This window comes from Phoenix dactylifera, chromosome 15 (genome assembly GCF_051530095.1).
Source record: "Phoenix dactylifera cultivar Ajwa chromosome 15, Ajwa_hap1_PhDact_Kaust_v1.1, whole genome shotgun sequence".
NCBI classification, from domain to species: Eukaryota; Viridiplantae; Streptophyta; class Magnoliopsida; order Arecales; family Arecaceae; genus Phoenix; species Phoenix dactylifera.
The window spans coordinates 19600673-19623925 of NC_143204.1; the positions used below are offsets into that span (position 1 = coordinate 19600673).

The window sequence follows — 23253 nt, forward strand, 5'->3', positions numbered from 1 at the left end:
GAAATAATTTTGTCAATGTCAGATGTGCCGTCCTTGTCCTCCTGAAGCCATGTGATTATTGTCTACACCATCAATCTCAAGCCATCCAAGCCTGACAAGATTAGTAAATGACATGTTGAACACCAGCATTCAAGTATCTATATGACATTTCATGTGATGAGAGTAGCATTGCTCTGGAAAATTATTGTGTATATATTGAGTTTATAAGTTTTAAAGATTGAGCCCAAATCAACTAAGACATTAGTTATATATTGACCTCACCTGATTATTATAGAAATACTAGTTCGAGTTTAAATCAATTTATTCTATTATAACATATCTTTTGTAACCCCAAAGAAAAAGGACTTGAGTTTCCTAAAAACTGGATGTATTGAAGGCTTGAGTTTGTGAGGGAATCTTATACTTTACAAAAAAAAAATTATATATATAGTGAAGTTTTTGCATCATCTCTGTCTTTAAATATACGTCACTAGATCGAACGATATAAATAGTACATGCTCTCTTTTTTTATTATTATTTTTTATGCCTATCGCAACAAATATTGAGATGTTGGATACTCACAACTAAAATGTGACATGTTGTTAAAGTTGCCGCATAAAAAATGTCCTTTCCATGTAGATTTGTTTGGAAAAACTCTATTGTGGATTGGATGAAAAATAAGATATGTCTTAAGAGTATAATGTATGTGCAAGATTCATGCCATTTATGATAGAATTATTTGACTCTACTAGAAAAAGTTTGATAATGATTGTGTACATGAGGATGGACATATATTATATATTTAAAATAAAGTTCATGCTTATATAGAGTTTTTCATTAGTTATATAGATACCGATATTAAAGTGCTTAACCATTATTAAATTTCATTATATAACATACAACATAAATTAATAACAAATGTATTAATGTGCTTCGCTATTATTAAAGCTCATTACTTACTATGCAAAAAAAAATATGTATTAAAACTTTTTATTTATTATAATTTATCATATTTGTATTTCAAAAATAGTTTAAAAAAAGAGAAAAAACTGTATCCTTCGTATAGTGTAAGGTGGATATTAACATATAGATAATAATAATAATAAGAGTTCCTCTATGGAGACTCAGCTTATGCGTACAAAGTTCTTCATTTACAATATAAATATTGGTATTAATGATGGAGATTTCTGATCCTCTGTTATTAAAGTTCAATGCTTAATATACTACAAAAATTTAGTTATGGTAGCCTTCTATTCATTATAATATGTACAATGCTGCATTGTATGCCGAAAATAATTGAAGAAGGGACTAAAAAAATAGTACTGTGTGCATTATGGGGTTTGTATGATAGTTGAAACTTATTTTGTTGTTGGAGCATGCCGAACTGAAAATTATAATTCTTCTATTCATTAAAACGTAAAAAATGTTTGAGAATACTAGAAATACTAGTAACCAAGAATACCATAACTAGTGTGGCATATATATATATATATATATATATATATATATATATATATATATATATATATATATATATATATATATATATTGGTGAAAAAAAAGGAAGAAGGGGGCGAGGAGAACCTGACCCCACACTGCTCCCCCCTGCTGGAGCATGTTCGACTCAGGTTGCAAATTTTCGCGCGCCCTCTTCACCCATGGTTATCCACGTGTGAGTTCGTCACCCCAGCACCACTTCGGTTGCCAGTAGACCAATAGCACTCCCACCAGCAGCGTTCAGGCGTGAGGCATCTGGTCTCCAAATTTAATCGACGCTCGTGTGTTTCGAATTTGGACCATCCTGATGGAAGACAGGCCTGGGCTACCATCTCGGTGGCTGTGGCATATATTTTTGATGAAGTATTTGTGGACGAAGATGCTATAATGGTGAACTTTAAGCCCCATATCGTGAGAGAGAACGAGAGAGAATGAGATGGAGACCAATTAGCGTTGTAATTTGCCTGGGATGCACTACCAAGCGGTGTGACAACTGACAGGAATGAGTCCCGAGTGCACACAGACCTTCATGAGTGACCCATGAATAAATCAAGAACCTCTTAGCTTCGTCTAAACTTCCTTCGCACATTATTACAATACAAAAAATATCAACAAAGGAAATTTCCTTAATATCATCGTCCGTTATCACCTATTTTCATTCCACCTTTTGTTATTCCGACGATGTCAAAGATACCAATAGCGAGTGCTAGATCTTTCTATCTTTCCTTGCTCTCTCCTCCATCTCATTTATTAGATTATACAACTTGCTTAGGAGAAAGAAATAAAGACGGAGTGCAAGACAAAGCTTCAAAAGATCATTCTTTGGATTGTTGACTGGATAGATATTCGTCGCACCACACTTGGATAGATATTCGTTAGCTTGGCATTTGCCCCAAACTAACCTAAACCTACTTACTTCAGCAGTGGATTTTCCTCATGCACGGAAGTGTACTCTCTCCATCAAGCCGGATATGAAGATTACCATAATAGCCATTACCTTGAATCATTAGATGATTATAATGCAATTCGAGACGGTCACACACTACAGGCAAAGGAGGATTTAACGACATGTTTTTGCCGACGCTTGCTGCAAGCGTCGGCAATGTCCCGCAGAGCGCCAAGAATAGCCGACGCATTTTAAAAGCGTCGGCAATATACGACGGTTGCTAGCGTAGAGTTGGCCTAAAACGACGCTTATTAGCGTCGTTGAAAACCAAACCCGCGTCCGCCCTCCTCCTCCATCCTCGATCGACATCCTCCTCTGCCTCCTCCTTCTTCTGCCTCCTCCTCCCTCCCCTCCGGCCTTCTTCTGTTGCAAGAAACCGGTTCTTCCTCTCCCTCCGCCCGCACCCATCCCGCCTCCTCTCTCTCTCTCTCTCGCTCTCTCGCCCTCTCTCGTTTCTTCTTCGCCCCGATTCTTCTCCCTTCCCCCCTCCCGTCGCCTCGATTCTTCTTCATCCTCTCCCTCGGAACCCCGCATCGCCTCCCATAAAAAATGACCGACGCCGAGCCCTCCTCCCCCTCCTCCGCCGCCTCCACCGACTTTTCATGCGCCGCCGTCTGCTCCACCTCCGCCACCGCGGCCGAGGCCAGCCCGCGGCCGTCGTCGGTGTGCTCCGCCTGTGGCGGCCCCGCCGCCTCCATCTCCTCTGCCGCCGGCCGCCACTTGGCTTCGTCGCCGATCTCTCCCACTCTGTCCGCGGCCGCAAGATCTCCGCCACTTTCCTTCTTTCAAGATCTCTGTCATTAATGCAGTGAATAAAAGGGGAGCGGTTAGGGATACAGTACGGATGCAAAAACGGCTTTATTATTATTGTTATTATTATTGTTATTATTGTTGTTGTTGTTGTTATTATTATTATTGTTATTGTTGTAACTAGCCTATTAGAACAATTTATCTGTTATGAAATTTATTCTGATGATCTACAGAGCTCTATTTTCTGTTTTCGCCGCATTCAGATGCATCTATTGCTTGTTGACCATGGGGGCATTTCTTCTCCACTCTTTTTCAAATCCGCCTTTTCTTATCAACTTGTTCCTGGATCGTTCTACAGCTGTGGAGATGCCAGGAAAACATGTGGTCACTTATATTTGCTGGATTACTTTTATTTTTTTGTATCTTGTTGCATTTGAGCTTTTCTTTCATTTGACCTCTGAAGGGCCTTTTGAACCTTGTGTCATTTATTTTTCTCACAAACTTTTAGTTCAGTAATAAGGGACCCCTTAAGGTTTATCTGAGTGCATTTACTAAGATTCTCTCTGATTTAGTATCTGGAAGTTCTTTGCTTTGATGAGTTTACTTCAAATGTCATGCCCTTCTATTTCATATCCTTTATCATCTCAGCAAACTTTTTTTTTTTCAGTCCAATACATTTTTTCCCTGTCGCGTTGGTTAGATAGCTTATTGAATGGTTAATACATGCATCAAGTTATATGGTGCATCCCCTGGATCTTGCCATAGCTTATATTGCTCTTAGACAGTTACTGTTTCTTCTTATTATTAGTCTACAGCTGCTGCAATTTCCATTTCTAACTAGCAACTTCTTGTGGTTGCAAGGTTTCATTGTTTTGTTGAACCTCGTTGTAACAGGAACTCCACCTGAAAATGAAGGGAGGAAAGGGAAAAGGGGCAACAAAGAAGGAAACTAGGGAATTACTGAAGCTAGCTGAGGACAGGTTACTTGAGCTTTTTTAATGCTGCATCCAGTCAACCTTTGCGATGAAATTGCTAACTTCATCCTATCTGCTGTTGTAGCTTACAATACTTTCTGTTTGTGATGATGGCTTATGATCCATCTTATTTACTGAGTAAACTGATTGAGCCTATGGAGCATGGAAACACTGAGTTTAAGTGCAGATGCACACATGAGGTTCTAGGCACATTTGCAGCAAGGCTGGGGCACACAAGTGGTCATTTTGTAATTATATGAGTATTTCCTATGAGTGAAACAAATATATGTTATGACAGAGGGTCCTTCTTCTGCACGTTCAACATTAAGGATTTTACTGTAGCCAAGATCCCTTTGCAGAAGAGAGGTTTTCAACAGGCTATGTTCTAGAAATATATTTGAAGTAGGGATGCGTTTTTGTGCTTTTGGAAGATACTACGATATTGGGAATCTACATTGATAAAATTAAGTATTTCATGAGGTTGCATAACTTTTGTAGATGACAATGTTCAGAACACATGTATGTGCAAGATGTAATGAGGGAATTAATGGAGAAAGATGGATAAAGGATAAATTCTAATGTATGGGCTATAGTATTTATAGGTTGCGTTCATCAATGGCTAGTTGTGAAGATGGGAAATCTCAGTATATGGGAGGATTTTGACATAATGTGTAATAATTGCTGGAGATGGTACACAAACACCATCTTTGCATTTGTGATGGTTGCTGTGTATGCTTCTTTTTTCTGTTTTTCATAATGGTTGGGAAATGCAAGGCTGCTAGGAAGTGAATAGGACTAATATAGTTTATGGTTTTGTATGTTTCTCTATTTCAGGAAGGTTGGGAAACGCAAGGCTGCTATTAAGGCAGATAAGAGTAGCAAAAGACAGGCCAAGAAGGAAAAAAAGGCCGAAAAAGATCCTAACAAACCAAAGAGGCCTCCTAGTGCTTTCTTTGTTTTCCTGTAAGTGCCCTTGCAATTCTCTTGTTTCACGTAGAGGCTTCTACTTTGTAGTTCTACATTTTGTTTCCAGATATCATTAACTTCTTGCAACTTTAATGTTGCAGTGAAGAGTTCAGGAAACAATACAAGCAGGAACATCCCAATGTGAAGGCTGTCTCAGTTGTAAGGAGATACACAGACAGAATCTACTATACTTAATCATTATCGAATCATCAGTTATACTTCGATTCATGGATTTAAGTGACATTTGATGTTGTTACTGAAGGTTGGTAAAGCTGGAGGAGAGAAGTGGAAATCATTGTCTGATGCTGTACGTATTATTTTTCAGTTAAAGAAATAGAAATCTTTTCAATAAATCGCATAATAATGATGACAGATCTGGGATTCTGGCTCAGTATTTCGGAACTCTGTATGTCTTTTTGTTTGCTTTATCTGTGCTAAGATTGCCTGTGACTGAAGTGGTCTTGTCTTGATGGTCGTTAAGATGTATATAACTATTTTAATGCATACAGGCTTGACCTTATTTTAGTTGAATTTAAATGTAAAACTATAGATAGTATGGCGGTGAATGTTGGGCTTTTTATAGTAGAATCTTTTCCTATCTTTGTTATCGGAAACTTCTGAATGATGGTGGCTCCTCTCATATTGCACATCGTATTGCAAATAATTTGTTTTTCTTAATTGTCAGGAGAAAGCTCCATATGAAGCCAAAGCTGCAAAAAGGAAGAGTGAATACGAAAAGCAAATGTCTGCCTACAACAAGAAACAAGTACTAAACAAAGCTAGTCTTCTTGCATGTTTGAATGGTAGCATGTGGAACATTACTTTACAATGGTCCCTGGTTTATTTTGCTATACTTTTTATTCAGGAAAGTGCGACTGATGACGGTGATGAGGAATCTGATAGGTCAAAGTCTGAAGTCAATAATGAGGATGAAGAGGAAAGTGGAGAGGTAAGCTTCTTAGAGCTCTTCCAGTGATTAAGATTATGCCGCATTATGTGACAATAAGTTGTAGAAACCTTTTTATTCATTTCACATTCTTTTCAAGGCATAAGGAAATAGACCCTACTCCTATTAGGAAAGAGGAAGGGCCTTCCTCCCTGTCTCTTCAGATGGCTCATTTTCAGGGCTGTTTGTTTTGTTGTGGGCTGAATAGTTTATCAGATTGATTTATGTTGAACTTTACTTGTTTGAGCCTTCCATGTCTGTGATTTTTTTCCTTAGCACCCTAAATCAGCTTAGGAGATCTCCTGGACCACTTGGAAGGAGATGCGCTGTGCTTTTAAAAAGAAGAAAGCTTGTTATTAATGTACTTGTGCATTATTTAGTCAGATGCTTTTCAACTTGTCCTCGCAGATCTAAGTAGTAGGAAATTTCTAACATTGCCTTTAGACTATCTTTTTGATAACTGGAAGAAATTAAATTTTTTAAAGTTTTGTGGCTGGAGAGTAGTACAATTTGTGGACGTGCGATTTGTGGGGGTTTCTTTGCCAGCATGTATGTTTTGTGGGGTCAGGTAGTTGTAGCTTCTCTCTTTTCTATTTGTTCTAGAGGACTTGTTGCTTCAGGTAGCTCTATTTGCAAATGCTGCATCTTATTTCTGTGACCATGTTTTGGTTGATTTGTCTGGTTTTCATCTGCACTTTACCGTTTCTAGGCTCTACAACCGGCTAGTGAACTGTCATCATCATCTTCACCTTGTGGTCTTTCCATGAATGTTAGTTTGAATCCATTGCATGTTATGCTTGAATGCCAGGTTGTGCAACCTAGCACGAGGCCTCAGTCTATGTAAGATTTGGTGCTTTGATTGTCGTTTCTTAACCAAAGCAGCTGTTTTGTTTTTCTCTTGAATAAAAATGTGCATCGCTCTTTATGATTTGTAAAAGGAAAGAAAAGGTGCAGATGTTTCTGCATTTCTTCTGTCTGCATGAAGAATCAATAGCGGTGTATGACAAGCCTGCTGTCATTTTATTTTATTTTTTGGAAATCATGAGCATCTTTTGTACGTTAAATTTTGGGAATTGTCATTTCTGATGTGAGTGTTACTGCAGGAGGAGGAAGATGAGGATGAGGATTGAAAACGGGGACATCTTGACTACTATGGCATTACAGAGAAGCCTGGATGTGTGACTGTGCCGTAGGTCAAAGTTGCCGGCCTTTGAAATGATAAACGATGTCGTTCTTGTGCCTTTCTATTTCCATGTTAGGCTTTGTATATTTGTTTCACTTATCTTGCTTTTATTCCCAGTGGAACCTATGCTTGCAAAGGATACTCATCCTTGTATTAGTCTTATTAGTTGCTATTTTTTAATCCCAACCATAAAACTATGATAAATCCCTTTTGTTGGAGCATTTGCATTCCTGACGGTGGTCATATTATCTACTCGAATTTGATGATGCTTAGGTATCTGTGTTCATGGCAACGTGCTATTGGATAATATTTAGTGAATTATTGATGCAAGTTGGGGATAAAACTGGATTGGGCTAGTCGGAAGTTGGGAATTATTGATGCTAGTCGGGAAAAGCCGTTTTTGCCGACGCTTTAAAGCGTCGGCGAAAACGCAAAACTGCGCTTTATCGACGCTTTAAAGCGTCGGAAAAGCGTTAAAGCGTCGGCAAAAACGCAAAAGTGGATTGGGCTTTATCGACGCTTTAAAGCGTCGGAAAAGCCGCTTTTGCCGACGCTTTAAAGCGTCGGCGAAAACGCAAAAGTGGATTGGGCTTTGTCGACGCTTTAAAGCGTCGGAAAAGCCGTTTTTGCCGACGCTTTAAAGCGTCGGCAAATCCCTGTTTTTGCCGACGCTAAAAGAAAGCGTCGGCAAAAACCGGACCCACGCCCACCTGCCCGACGTCTAACCCACGCTTTGGGGTGCGTGGGCTGGAAATTCGCCGACGCTTAAAAGCGTCGGTAGAGACCAAAAAAACCGCCGGGAGATATCATTTCTTTTGTAGTGACAGTACAACTCTAAGTTGTGAAAATACGATTTACAAGAGATTCAGGATCCTGTGGCTATAAATAAATCCAAAAATCCTCCGTGAAACATAACGGCTCAATCACTCAATCATTTCTGAATACCGGCAATACTCTGTATCTTCTTCTTCTTCTTCTTCATTTCCTACTAAAAGAATTCTCTCCGACTTAAGCATCGGAGGAAGGGACCGGTCGGAGCCAATTTGGCGAGCTCTTTAATATTGTTTAGCGGTCCACATCATCGATTCGGAATCATCATTCGAAAATTTTTAATTTCATTTAACTCAAAGATGAATTTTAATATATATATATATATATATATATATATATATATATATATATATAATATGTTAATATACATCAGGGTATTATAATATAAATCAACTAAAACAAACTATACCATATGAATGTGTAATTATAATTAAGTGAAAATATATGAAAATAGATATAGTTATTGAGATGAAGAAAAGAGAAATTAGGTTAAATAAGAATTCACTCAATGAATTAAGAAAAATATTTAGAATGAAGGAAGAGGAGGAGAATATTTATATAATTAGAATTTTTTGGATGGACCGGGCCGGCTTTATTTTTTATTTTATTTTATTTTATTTTATTATCGAAGTTAGAATTGATGATATATGGATCAATGTGGTGTCAAAATATATAAGACCATGACTGACTTGAAATTTAGATCGATTCAATTTTTGAACATGATCCAATCCATAGGTCTTAGAATGTGGTTGGATTGGATCTGATTTGGATCAGATTGGGTCCGCGAACGGGTCGTCCTCAGCTTTTTTTTCTTTTGGTAAAAGACCTATATGAAGATTCAAGAAGAAGGAACTCTCAAAAATCGATGGTACCACCGAGGTGGTAGCCGAGTGAGAATGGGGCCTATCTTCTACCAGATTGTCTAGGTTTGTAATGCGCGGGCATCGATTAAATTCTGAGACCAGATGTCCCATACTTGGACGCTGCTGATGGGAGTGTTACTGGTCCGCTGGCAATAGGAGTAGTGCTGGAGTGATGTGCTCATACGTGGGTAACTATGTGTGGGGAGAGCACACGGAAATTTACGACCTGAATCAAACATGCTTCAGCAGGGAGGGGCCCAATGGAGGTTGCTACGCAGGTAAGGTTCTCTTCGCCACCTTCTTCTCTTTTTTTTTTTCTTTTTTTTTCCAAAAAAAAAAGGATGGTGACGTCATACGCCCAAGCTGCGACCTATAAAAGTTTCACACCCGTGCGATTGTCCAGGGGCCAAGGCTTTTCCACGTTCTCGCTTTGAGCAACTCTCGAATCTTCTCTTCCCTCAGACCCTCACCGAAAAGGGGGCATCTATATCCCGCCCTCTCCTCTCTTGGGCAGGAGAAGTGACACAGTGACATCGGGAGAATGTGGTGGGAGTGGGAAGAGTTCAGAGAAGAAGCCGAAGAAGAGCAAGAAGACTCTCCCATAGATTTCGATTTCCTCTCCCTCTTATCCAAGCCAAAGGTAATAAACCACCTCCCTCTCCTTCTCTCCCTCCGTGCGTCCCATTTCTTCTCTCGTGCTCGAGAAATTAACCCTTTTCCCCTATCAATTAATTCTCCCAGAGAGCTCTAAGCTGTTCCTTCCCTACTTTTTTTTCCTTTTCTATCGTTGGTTAATGGAAATTTTTGTTTTTTTTTCTTTTTCTATCGTTGGTTAATGGAAATTTTTGTTTTTGGGTATGCTTTGATGTTGAGTGTTTTTGGATTTATAGTTCAATTGTTGCGGAAATTCAATGCTGAAGGTTGATGGAATAATTAGTTTAGTTCCTATATCTTTGATGTATCGGTAAATTTTTGGTTAGAGTAAGGGTTTCTGTATGAATTGGGATGGGAGAGGACTGGAGAGCATTATGAATCCTTGTTCTTCACACTGGCCAAATATCATCAATCCAGTGAATCACTATTCACCTGTAAACAATTTTGGTTGGATTTCACATGCTGAGTTGAGAATCACCATCTCATAAATGGGTGGTCCTGTGCATGTTTGTTATCTTTCTTCTTTTTTATTTTTTTCTCACTTATATGGAAGCAAAAGGACTTCATTTTATTTTTTATGTTTATTTTAAGCAATCTGATTTCTACCATGTACGAGGAAATTTGTCTCTCAATAACCTGCAACTCACATATTTTAACTCTTTCAGCTCGCCAGTCAGTTCCCCAGTTTCATTCCCCTCCAGTCCTTTTGATATCAAGCCTTAATTGTTCCAGGTTGGAATTTTTAATGATTTGTTTTTTTTTGTTATAATAAAAAAATAGATTTGGCTGCATTTGAGCAGATCTCCACTCAGATCTGATTGCTCGGATGATGGGGTCTTACATCATTAATCCGTGTTGTTGGATGTGATCTACTATCTCTGAACTGCTTATACACAAAAAAAATATTTGTTTTAGAGACTCTTAGCCTATGCATCAAGTGGTCAAAAAAAAAAAAGACAGTTTAAATAACATGAAACAATATATATTTTTTGATCACTTGATGCATAGGCTAAGAATTTTTAAATTATATGGTTTTTGGAGTGCAAGCAATTTAGTGGTAGCTGATCATATCATCATCGATGTGGGTCTCTCATTATATCTAGATATGATCAGATCTGAATAGAGATCGACTTGAGTGTAGCCAAGTATATCTCTATAATCAATATTTGCAAATTTTGGATTTAGCTAAATGTATTCAGAGTGGTTCTATGTGTGGAAGTAGGGATACATTGCCAAGATCAAAATAAAACCATACCTGATGGTTGAGTATAAATAAAATTCATCGCAAAAGATTGATTGTCAGAATGCGGCAAAAATGAAAAGGCATGGGTGAAAAAAGGGTTTTGCTTTTGTATATCTTTGAGCTTCTCTAGTAGAGCCTGTATGCACAGGTATGAAAAATTTAGAAAAAATATAAAATTGCTTATCAAAATTAAGGTTGGAATTGTTGCTAACATTATATAATTTATCAGTGGACAAATACAAGTAAATTAAGGTTGGAACTATTGCCCTCTCATGTTCTAGACAAGTTCAATATCTATTGGCAATATAAAGATGAATTTACCAGAATGAATATAATCAACATACATACAGAGGCTATGGGAATTAGACTTTCTATGTGTACATGTCACGAACGTATATCAACTCCTACCTATGGAAGCAATGTTTGGTGCTAGGCAATTAGCGTCCATGTCATGTCAAAAGTTCTAGCATTGGGACCCTTATGCTATTTGCAACTTTTATTTGGAAAATATATACTATATTTGCTCCTTCTGCTCTTGGTTCTAACTCTAATATTATGCGGGTTCCCAATTCTCTCTTTATGTCTTATCTGTATCTTTAAATCCACATTATGAGTGGCCCAAGCACTATCTAGTTCGATATCATGTAGGTTCCCACTCGATCTGGACCCTTTTCTTTGGTGCTTGTCTCAAGATTGATTGATGAACCCATTTTTGTATCAAATATTGGATGTCCATTTCTGAAGATAACTGTTTTTTCTACCATTGCATACAATTAAAAGAAAGCATCAATTCAAACAAAGTATTAATTTTGATCATTTTGGAAGTCGTTTGTCCCTTCGTATAAACCACATCCTCAGCTTCTTTCACATTCCCAATAGGACCTCTTCTTGGATGATGTTTTATTTACAAAATTACATTACATGTTCTAGAATATATGTTTTAGTACATCATTAATTTTAATGAACTCCAATATTATCTCATGCTTTTCTAGGCACATAGTATTTCCTTGTTTGCACCAAAGGTATTATCTCTTTGACATTTATATCAATACTTGTGGTTGGATACTGGTGTTTGATAGGTCGTTGCAAGCTTATGCATTCATGAACTTTTTCGTTTGACCATGAGGTGCTAATTCTTTTGAATAATTGATTTTGTGTTTTTGTGATGTATTTGGAATAAATTGTTTTGAGTTTATTTGTTATATGTAGTTCAGTGCTTTCATAGCTTCCTAGCTATTTTCTTCATATCTTGATTCAGGATTTATCTATTGTCAAAAAAAAAAAAAAATCAGTATGATGTTCATGTAAAGTTAACACCTCTTGTTTGTTAACTCTGACTATGGACATTGTATCATAACTTTATGTGCAGGATTACTACAGAATACTGGAAGTTGATTATGATGCTACTGAAGAAACCATTAGGTCCAACTTCATTCGTTTAGCATTGGTTTGTACTTTTCCCATATGTACACTTTCATTTTGCGACCATGTATTTTGTTTCTTAACTTGGACTAAAACATTAACTAAATCGAAGTCTGTTCCACAATCCCTCTGTCATTCAATTCATGAGACAACTATAAATACACCATGAAATGTCTTTTTTCATGAAACTGATGTACCTTTAAATATTTGGTGACAACAAATTGCTGAAACTGTTTCATTTTTTCGTTTGTTACAGAAATGGCATCCGGATAAGAAAAAAGGAGAGGAAAGTGCAACTTCAAAATTCCAAGAGATAAATGAGGCATACAAGGGTAAGTTTGTCATTTCACTGAAGAATTTGTGCGAGGGGAAACTGTCTTATTTACTTCTATGTTTTCTCAAAAAAAAAAAACCCTAAGCATTTTGCATCATTGGTAGCTAGATAATACTGTGGTGCCTTTCCACATTGTCATCCTAGTGAGTAAATGCAACCGTTCTTTAATATGAGGGCTTATGCTTATGTGATAAAATTTATGATAACAATTTCAAGCTGTCATGAACCAGGGCTTGTTCCAGTGGTCAAACCCCTCTACCAAACAATCAGAGGTTCTAGGTTTGAATATGGGTGATGCATTCCCCAAGTATTGGGGCCTAGGTAATTATAGCATGGGCTGGTCTCCCTCCCTTTCCCTCAGAAGTAAAAAAGCAAAAACGATGTTGTCGCCATTTATCTTATTGCTGAGATGAAAAGGAATATTATTTACTTGCGAAGATTGGGAGCTGGAAGCTGTTTTGCTTATCTTTACAAAGTTACTACATAACCTATGTCATGAACATGTTCAGGGACTGGTATTAGGAGCATTACATGAATGGAACTTTAGACTTGTGATATCATATGGTGATCAAGAGGTCATTGGTCATCTACGCTCTTTGTTTCAGAAAAGGTTTTATATAAGCAGGCATTGTCTGATCAAGGAATGATTCTTGGTAATTGCAGACCTCATTAACAATATTGATTGTGGTACTGACTGCCACAATTAGCTTTAAAGTTTAAACAGCTAAAAATATTCTCCCTTTGAGGTCCTTAAGGGTATGGTTGCTGTAAGTTTACATAGTCTTGAAGACTTGGGTGACCATTGGTTGTGTGGTGGGATGATGATGTGGAAGCATTCTTTCAGTCCAATGCTTTTCTGCAAATTTTTTGTTTGAGTGACTTAATATATAGATATTATTGTGTTTTCATTCTAATTTTTTGGTTAATTTTGTGGCTAATTTATATTATTGCTGTTAGTGTCCTATTTTGAGAAAATTAGTATCTATTTTTAAGTATAGATTATGTTAGAATGTTCTCAGACCATGTGGACTTGTTTTGGACAAGTTTTGCTTTCCTTTTGGATTAGATTCAATGATCCAAACTTTGTAATTTTTGGAATATTTTTGTTATCTTTCTTTTGTAGAAAGGTTCTAATCAATATAAGAAGTAAAGAATAAGAGAAGCGTATAAAAGGAGAGGAATTGATTCTTTATGTATCAGATTCTAATGAAGCTACTGTTTCTTTTATCTGATGCTGTAGAATAAGCATAAGGCTTGCAACCCCTGTCATAGCCTGGATTTATTGTGTAAGACCAGAAGATAACATCCTCATTTTTTTTTTTGTATCTATCTTTTTTTTTTAAAAAAAAAAATCTTATAATATCTTGGCACTACTCTTCCCTAACCCTTCTTTCCCTCCGGTCACTAGTTTTTTTTTTATTTTTTATTTTTTATAAACTAGGATATGGTTCATTTCTTAATTACATTCCATAAATCATAATGCTTATATGTCTTTTTTTTGTGTCACATGAGTGACCTTTACATCTCCCAAAGAATGGAATCTCAGATTTTTTCCAGAAAACTCCAGCAAGTGCTGGAGCCTGGAATTCTAGTATCCTAAACCATAGCTGAGATCCTAATCATCTATTACCTATAGTCTTTAGGAATGCCACTTTTTTAATTCACTTATATTCAGATTTAGGTAGTCTGAATCTAAAATTCAAGCGAGCCTTTAGAACAGCCCTAGTGTCTCAAAGCCTTTATAAACCCTAAGTTTGCTTTTCCCCTAGCTCTTGCTGCATCAGAAATCTCTCTCTCTCTCTCGGTTGGGGACCAAAGAAAAAGGTAAACTAGGATTAAGAGAAGAGGGAGGGGGTTGCTGGAACAGCATGAATAGCCAGTGGGACTTGACAAGTGGGGGCGACAATTCAATGAAGAAAATTGGAGTTGGATTTCTACATTGCCTGGATATATTCAAGACAATTTTGCTTAGAGAGCTGTTGAGGTAGTTTGTTTGAGTCCTCGGACTCTGACATTTTATGGTTGAGAATCCCTATAAAATACCAACTCTGTAGCTGTGTAATGGCTGTTAAAATACTCCGATTGCCCTCCATGTTATTTTGTCCATTCTCCTAACAAATAGAAGGTTCATATTCATTCTATTCTTTAAACCTCTGAACACACTCATTTCACCTCTTCATCTCAATCATCTGATACTTTGGTGTCTCTTAGGGTAGTTCTTGATTGGGGCATCCTTCTGATTTTGTGATACATATGTGGACCATTTTGGTTTTACTTCTGTGTCCTTTTTCTCTGTTCTCTGTGATGTTAGGACTGTAGTTTCTGGATGTTACTTTGTTGATGATATATAAATCTTAATGATCAACAGAAGGCTATGTGGCTTCTTCACACTCATTTTAAGAAGCATGAGAAATGTTATATGTGTTTTCATTTCCTCTAGGGGTGTTTGAGACGGAATTTCAATCAGATCATTGAAATTGGTGGGTTTGGTGCTAAGGACACGTTTTTCCCTCTTTTGTTTTTTTGCCTGTTATTATTTTTTGTAATAAGAATTTTACTAGAAAGAAAAAAAAATACATATAGCACTAGGCCAGTCAAGCAAGTGGAACACAATGAAATTATGGTTTAGAAATCTGGATACAAGTGCATCTTTGCAAAGTCTATACTTTTTCTATCATTTAACTTTCTTTTAATGTTTGCTTTCTAACTTGAAATTAAAATAAAGAAAAATAAATATATGCAGGGATGGATAGCAGCCACTTCTGATACCAATCATGTTCTCTTTCATGGTTTCTTTTTTAAAACATCTATGCTCCTTTTCTTTCCTTTTTTTTTTGCTGCTACCATGCTAATCTTTATTGAAGTAATTAATTTTGCATCTGACAACTTGCCTTTTGGGACAGTTCTAAGCGATCCTGTTAAAAGGCGAGAGTATGATAAGAAGGGGGTTCTGTATACTCAAGATTGCAATGTCACTGTAAGTAACTTTTATACATTTAAATTTTAGCTAAATATCAGTCGATGTATTGCATTATCATTTCCAAATATACATTGGTAAATTTGCTCAAATAGATGGATGCATTTTTTGGTTATGACAGTTATAGTACATTGCTGAAGCTGGCATACAATGATTATTCTAAGTTCAAAGTCAAATTCTGAATTATCTGTATCCATTTCCTCTTTTTTAGATTAAATTTAGATCCTGCCATCCTTTCCTTAGACCATCCTGCAATTAGCCTTTAAATTATCTCCTTTTTCCTCCATGGTCTTTGACCTATAAATCATGATTGAATTCACATCTCTAGTTATACCATTCAAAGGTTCAACAAGGTGTTGAAGATAATACTAAAATTCATACTAATCTGTTTACCACAAAAAAAAAAAAAAAAACTAATCTTAACTTTCTAAGCACATTAGCACTGGACTTTGCATTTCCATTCTAGTCTAAAACCTACAATTCTTTGCACGACTTGTCAATCTTCTCCTTTTTCCAATTAGCAAAAGGGGTGAATCTGAAATTATTATCGCTTTGCTCATATATTGCTATGAAATATTCAGAGTTTGTCATTATAGCATGACATGGCTGAGACTGATAATAGAAGAGACTTATATCCCAAGCACGACTATTGGAATAGGCTGTGTTCTTGTGGATATGTCGTTCATGGTCTATACGAGCATTCAAGTAGTCAAATACTTAATAGATGAAAGATGCTCATTACTTTATCTTAGCATTTCTCAAGCTAAAGATGTATCTAATATAGGACAAACCATAACCAGAAGCCTTTCCAACCACTAAGGGTCAATTTTATGAACCCTTATCTGTCGATTCCTATTAAAGGCTACTTTTGATGTTACTAGAAACTTTTTCAAAATCCTTCTTCTTTTTACTGGCTTTAAGCCTTACTGACTCTTTTGACCATTCAACAAATTAACAAAGATTCAAGCACCACTTCTTAGTTGGGCCACCTTATACATTTTTTGTTGTGCATGCCTTTACCATCTTAGTCAATTCTCCATCAATTTGTCACTCCTACACTTCCTTTAGCATAAATGTTCCTCATCCTATTTGTCTTAGTTCCGTCACATCCATTTCTACATTCTTATCTCTGTTATGTTTGTCTTGTTTTCTTAGGCCCTTGATATTGTTTGATATTCTGAACAGCACAATAGTGCAGGCTTTATTGCCGTCGGAGAATTTTTCTTTTCATCATCAAGGAAATCTTCAATTATATAACAATACACGTCCACTTCAGCCAAACAAGTCTAGTTTTGTTTGAGGTTTTTAAATCTCGGTACTTTGGTTGCTTTTGTGGTGGTCAGATACTGAAATGAACTGAGATCTCGGTTATTCTCAGTTTTTTTATTTTTAAATAACTGGTAATTCTGAATATTGGAGCCAAATTTTAAGGGCCCAGATACCAAAAAGCTGGAAAATATAGTGTAATCCATGACTCTAGATTAACTTTCTATTTAGTTCATGATTCACTATTTGGTAGCTCTCCACTTCCTCAGCGAGTCCATTGTCTGACCACAAGTTTTGCTCCTCTTCCTCTTGCTCCCCCTTCTCTTCCCTTTAAGGTCCCACCACAGCCATGGTGGTTCATCCTTTCACATCACCAGTGCCTATTAATATCCATCCTACACTTCTCATAGGCAGCCTTCCAATATCTTCAGTCCTCTGACTCGGAACCTCCCACCCTCGCACTGCACTGTGCTCCATCACCATTGTTGAAGCTGTCCCCATACAACTCATGCTCCCCAATGGTGCCACCTGATCAAACCTCCATAACTTATCACTGATTCCTTTTACTGAAACCTATCAAGCCATCATCGCCAAGTTCTCCATTGCCAACCTTAATAAATGTTTTTTCTTCAACAATCTCCTACTTGGCTGCAGCTAAATGGATCTGATCTCTGCTCCAAGAGAATGAGGTGTCGGACCATATTATAACTAGTCAATGTGACCGAAACAGCGATTAAATAATCTCGAACAATAGATTTATTGTCTTGATTGATAATTTGGGATTTAATTAAAGGATGAGATTCTAAGATTTAGTAGATATTTTAATATTTTGTGCAAGGTTCGCCGTTTTGGAATTGGACCTTGTACGAGTACCATCTTATTACTAATGTCAGTACGCGCCATATGGAGGTTGCTTCGGCATGCTGACACTTGGTACGCCTCCGGTACCACAATACTGGTCCGGTACGGTATGATATGGTCGGTATGCACTGGTATGGCAAACCATGGTTTTGTACTTGATATTGACCTAAACTTGTATCTTGGCCAAGAAGAAATCCATGGCTTTGTTAGCATATCATTATTTTACATTTGTCTTGACATATAACTCAACTCTTGTACATAATAATGCTTAATATAACAGCATTGATAATACAATGTTCTCTGGCTATTATTTTTTTTTCTTTATTTTGGTTGGGGCTTAGTTTCCATTTCCTGTTCCATTGAAATCTTAGTTTCTCTCCTTTTTTTTAATGAATAATGTACTGTTGCAAGCCTTATTTCCATTTCAAAAGGTTATCCATTAGTCCATCGTGTGCCTAAGGTAGATTGCAGAGGACTTCTCTTCTTCCCTCCTCTTCCTCTCCTCTTATATTCTTTTGGAAAATGAACTGAGTCAGATATGACAGTGAGGACAGGAGAACTCAAGGGAGAGTTAGCTAGTCCTACTGGGGCTGACCTGTGGTTGGACATCTAACCCATGAACTGGCCATCACAATGGGCTGGTCTGGGTCAGTGGGTTGAGAGAATTGAGTCAGATATGTTGGTTGAGGGCTTTTTGTTGTCTTGAATCTCTTGTACAGAATGTGATGCAGGGTTATGCCTATTTCCAGATAAGTGCCTATGGCCCAAGCTGAAATTTGCTAGGCTTTATGTGTTCTAAGCATCTAGCTGATCATTTGCTGCTTCTCTAATATAGTTGTAGCTTCACCAAATTGTTCTTTAGCAGCCTGCTAGCTACATTGTGAGCTGTATTATTAGAGGGAAAAGATTGAGGATTGCAAATATTGTTCACTTGGGAGTCCAATTTGATTTTAAACATGCATAAATTATTTGTTAGCCACTAGCATATGAAAACCGTGATTACTGAGTTGCAAGCACACAAGGTAGACACCAGAGTATGGGCAGTAAACTATTCCTTACAATCTACTATATATATATATATATTAAAATTAACATTTAGATATTAAAAGTTTTGTTTGGTAGGTTAATTCTTGAATAGAAAGTTAAATTGCAACTGCTACTATTACAAGGGAAGAGTCTTAAAAAACACAAGTTCCTTTTTTTTTGGCACTATGTTATTTTTCCATCTGTTTCTGTTTGGAATCCCATTTTAGTTTCTCCGAGCATTGATTTTCTCATATTCATGCAAATAGTTCCTGTGGATGTAGTGTGGCTATCTTCCACTTGATATAATGTTATGTTGTTTTGATAGCATTTGTCACTCTTGACATTGAAAAATTTGATTTCAGGATTATCTGAATCGAAACAAGGGCTTGATATTGACATGCAATGGCCTCGGTGTCAGATATCCTATATGGTAAACTAGCAGCAAGTGGTGGTTTCTTCAAGAATTTCTGACACCATAGTCTGTATTGGAGGAGTTTTCTAATGTAATGTGAAATATGCATTCAAATGAGCTATTTGATAAGTTGCAAGATAGAAGGTGACCTTGTGCATTTTTCACTCTCCTTTGTAATTGATTTTTCTTTGCTGATGGGTAATGCCAGAATCAGCCCCAATCTTTTTTTCTTTTTTAACATATCTGGAGTGCGATTCGTGTAAATCTACTTGCGATGTTTTGTGGTGTCTCTATTGATCATGTATATGAAGGCTTGTGCTCGAGAATCTCCTTGTAGCTGTGTACTCTTAATCTATCTATTGCATGGGCTGCATTCTTGCCATACATGTTCCCCCAAATGGTCTGAATTTGCTTTCTTCCAGTGTCATGAGATCCTTTGTGTAAGAATTATGAGCCAGACGGTGACACCATGTCAAAGCCTAGATGGCTCTTTGACAGCAGCATGCTGCGGGGCTTACTGCTCTATTGAAGCAAATGGGAATCGCTCAAGCTCAATTTCTTTCTGTCTTTTTTTAATTTTTTGTTAACTCTTTGTTCTTTTTTCCTTTGCCTTTTTTTGGCAAATTTTTAATTAATTGTGTTCAACTAAAAAAACTATTTCACTTTCTTCTTTTTTTTTCTTTCATTTTTAACTTTTGGTGAGCTGTTTGTTCTTTTTTCCTTTACCTTTTTAACAGTTTTTCAAATCATTTTGTTCAACTAAAAAAACTATTTCACTTTTTTTATAAAACTTTTTGTGAGTTGTTTGTTGCCTTTTCCTTTTCTAGACAGATTTTTAATTAATTTTGTTCAACTAAATTCTCCATTGTTAAATTTACTAGGCTCATCCCCGTTTTTTCAATGATTGCTATGAGATTTCACCCAGAAAAATTGATTGCATAAGAGAAAAAGGTGGAGGAAATAAATCCAAATGGAAATCTAAGATGCCCCTGCTACGAGATGGAAACGTTTTTCTGATATGCAAAGAAAAAATATATTAAGTGAATGTAATTCTAAGAGCAGACTTTTCCGGTGGATGGATGGGACATTTACAATTAAGAATAAGAGAACATAATCATACCTTGAATGGCTCCAAACATCAAAGATAATGGCTCGGTTATTTATATTTCTTCACTTTCTATCTTGTTAGATATGAACAAGCTCATAATCTAATTAGATGACCTCACTCACATTAAACCAGATCACATATCAAGACACATAAAAAAAAAGCACGATTCTTGATGTTCAAGCTCAAGTCTACCCCAGATGTGTCTCTCTTTTCCCTCATATACCCTAACTGGTATCTGTGAGGCCTTCCAATGCAAGCAAACCTGGTGTCCTCTACCCACTTTCCTTTCATAACTGTTCCCCTATCCGTTTTCTTTATATTTTTTTCTCTGCATTTGATTTCATCTATGTTGGGGGAAAAACCCCAAGTCATACCGCCACGGAGGCGCTCGACTAAAGAGCGCCGACCGGAAAGGCGCTCGGCCGAAGAGCGCCGACCAGAGAGGCGCTCAACCAAAGGGCACCGACCAGAAGGGTGCTCGGCCAAAGAGCGCCGACCAGAGAAGCGCCCGACTAAAGGGCACCGACCAGAAGGGTGCTTGGTTGGAGAGCGCCAACCAGAGCCAATCAAAGAGCGCAAGTAGAGACGCTCGGCTAGAAAGAGCCGACTAAGAGGACGCCGACCAGAAATACTGTCTAGAAGCGACCCCGCCACAGGGCGCCCCATTGGGCGACCAGCTCGGCTCGGCACCCCTGCCGAGCCGATGCCTTGACCAAATGTTCAACTCTCGCTTAGCCCTCTAAGGGACCTGACAACTCCACTACAACCTGCCGCTATCTCCAAGCCATCAAGGCATAAGATCTCCGCAGGTGTTCGGCGTGACCTGTCATTAATGCATGAGACCCCCTCAAGTCTCCGATGCACTCAGTCATTTAATGAACACGGCTCAAGGCGATCTCCGGATCACTGAACCATCAAAGCGTATGGCTCTCGGTAATAAATGCACTTACCATCCACGGACCCCAGGCCCACCACGGCCGGCGGTTCAACCACTCCAACAGGTCCGATCGACCGTGACAACTCCCTGGTTCCGGTCTGATTCGGTCCCGTTCTCCACTACGCCATTAATGGGCCAAATCGTGCCCAATTATGACGAAAAGGGACAAATTCCCCTGCCACCTCCCAGGTAACGTAATCCCCTTCTATAAAAGGGAACCTGGGAGAAGGGAAGGGGGGGACCCCCGGACAGAACCCTCCTGGACCGGGTGAAAAGAAGCAAACAGCACAGACACAATTGAGGACATCATCCTCTTCATCTTCTTTATCTTATCCAAATGCTCTCCTGCTTGCTCTCTCCACATATTCCCCCTCTGACTTAAGCATCGGAGGGCCGGCGCCGGGGAGCCCGGCCACCGGCTTTTTTGCAGGACAGGACAGGACTGGACGCACCACCCCTCTTTGCTCTCTTCCACTCCCCAGCGGAGGACGCGGCCGGCCGGCGCCCCGCCGTCCGCCCTCTCAGGCGGCGGAGCTCCTCCTCCCCTGGCTTCGCGGCGGCCCCCGGGTCCAATTTCCAGCAACAGTTGGCGCTAGAGGAAGGGACCGAGTTCGCTGCCATGAAGCTAAGAAGCAAAGGGGCTTCCAATGCCTCTCGACGTCCTCCACCTAGTCCAGAACATTCCGTCCAAAACTCACCACCTCCGGCTGAGTCAGTTCATCAAGGGCCGGAGCAGTTTGATGCCCTGGTGCAGCAAGTGCAAGCCTTGGCTACCGCTGTCCAAAGCTTGCAACCCAGGGGCATCCCAACGGCACCGCCTCCTCCGGCTCCAGCTCAACCGGAGCCTCCTACAAGCGGACTTCCCCTTCGAGGTCAGGACTCCCAAGTCCAGGCCTCCCTCTGGAGAGAGCACCCAGCCAGAGGCTACGGAGGCTGGCCACAGCCTTCAGAAGCTGAGTCGGTTCCAGGGCAACCTGCGCTCGAACGAACCGCTGCAGCGATCCTCCAGAATGATGAACTCGACAAGAAGGTCGAGAAGCTGGAGCGCCAAATCCAGGCACTCCACGGAAGAAAATCAGGACGTGATAACGACTTCGAGTTCACTACGAAGTCACCCTTCTCCCCGGAGATCGAAGATGAACCAGTTCCACTACGGTTCAAGATGCCCCAGGTGGAGCCCTACAACGGCAAGGCTGATCCCCTTGACCACCTGGAGAGTTACCGGGTCTTAATGGCCCTACAAGGAGCCTCGGAGGCCATGATGTGCAAAGCTTTTCCGGCGACACTCCGAGGGCCAGCCCGGCTTTGGTTCACCGGGCTGAAGCCGAGTACTGTCTCTTCCTTTGAGCAGCTCGGCAGACAATTTGCTGGCAACTTTGCCGCCAGCCAGCCCCAGCGGCGGACATCCGACTCCCTCCTTGATATCAAACAAAAGGAGGGAGAATCCTTCAAGGAGTACTTGGACCGGTTCACCGCCGCAACATGGGAGGTCCGGGAGCTTGACCAGTCAATTGCCATGTCGGCGTTGAAGACTGGAGCCCGGTCCTACAGATTCCTTTTCTCGATCGAGAAGAATTTTTCCACGGACCTCACCGAAATGTTCGCTCGGGCGCGGAAGTATGCCAAGGCAGAAGAGGCCGTGGCGGTTAGGCGGGGCGGGACCGAGCAGAACCCCAAGAAGAGACGTCGCGAGGAGCGCGGCCAGCCCAGAAGCCCGTCTTCGCGACGAGCTAAGAATCCGCCCCGCCCGAAGAGTCCACCCCGGTTGAGAGGACCGCCACAGCAGAGGTCACCACTCCGCCCGAGGTTCCCACTGCAGGCCCGTGCACCCGAAGGGAGGTATGAAAAGTATACTCCCCTCAATGCTCCTCGGGCTGAAATCCTCATGGAGATTGAGAGTCGGGATTGCATCCGGCTCCCACCTCCGAAGCCAGACACCAGAATCCGGCGTGATCTCCGGAAGTATTGCCGTTTCCACCGGGATCACGGCCATGATACCGAGGATTGTTATCAGCTCCGAAATGAGATCGAAGCACTCATTCGCCGAGGGGTGCTCGATCGGTTTGTGCAAGACCGGC

General features: G+C 39.4%; 2 protein-coding genes across 3 annotated transcripts; both read left to right on the forward strand.

The window, feature by feature from the left end:
• The first annotated feature begins 2755 nt into the window (after window positions 1-2755).
• On the forward strand, window positions 2756-6122 carry LOC149751258 (high mobility group B protein 1-like). Its single transcript, XM_089927546.1, has 5 exons — window positions 2756-5109; window positions 5214-5271; window positions 5375-5419; window positions 5798-5878; window positions 5978-6122. The coding sequence occupies exons 1-5, from the start codon at window positions 4964-4966 to the stop codon at window positions 6086-6088; spliced, it is 441 nt and encodes a 146-aa protein (XP_089783672.1). The 5' UTR covers window positions 2756-4963; the 3' UTR covers window positions 6089-6122.
• A 3198-nt stretch (window positions 6123-9320) lies between these two features.
• Window positions 9321-19512, forward strand: LOC103722294 (uncharacterized). 2 transcript variants are annotated; one of them, XM_008812795.5, is made up of 5 exons: window positions 9324-9575; window positions 12202-12279; window positions 12511-12586; window positions 15492-15565; window positions 19081-19512. In XM_008812795.5, the coding sequence occupies exons 1-5, from the start codon at window positions 9477-9479 to the stop codon at window positions 19150-19152; spliced, it is 399 nt and encodes a 132-aa protein (XP_008811017.4). In that variant the 5' UTR covers window positions 9324-9476; the 3' UTR covers window positions 19153-19512. The 2 variants fall into 2 exon arrangements, with proteins under 2 accessions (XP_088567475.2, XP_008811017.4); XM_088711349.2 differs by lacking the exon at window positions 12202-12279 and having other exon boundaries at window positions 9321-9575.
• The last annotated feature ends 3741 nt before the right edge of the window (window positions 19513-23253 follow it).

Bases quoted from the DNA above. Each gene is read 5' to 3' on its own strand.
- LOC149751258 (XM_089927546.1), top strand. From the start codon at position 4,964: ATGTTTCTCTATTTCAGGAAGGTTGGGAAACGCAAGGCTGCTATTAAG. The intron at 5,272-5,374 runs GTAAGGAGATAC...TTGTTACTGAAG, and splicing joins ATGTGAAGGCTGTCTCAGTT to GTTGGTAAAGCTGGAGGAGA. The intron at 5,420-5,797 runs GTACGTATTATT...CTTAATTGTCAG, and splicing joins GGAAATCATTGTCTGATGCT to GAGAAAGCTCCATATGAAGC.
- LOC103722294 (XM_008812795.5), top strand. From the start codon at position 9,477: ATGTGGTGGGAGTGGGAAGAGTTCAGAGAAGAAGCCGAAGAAGAGCAA. The intron at 12,280-12,510 runs GTTTGTACTTTT...CGTTTGTTACAG, and splicing joins ACTTCATTCGTTTAGCATTG to AAATGGCATCCGGATAAGAA. The intron at 15,566-19,080 runs GTAAGTAACTTT...ATTTGATTTCAG, and splicing joins CTCAAGATTGCAATGTCACT to GATTATCTGAATCGAAACAA.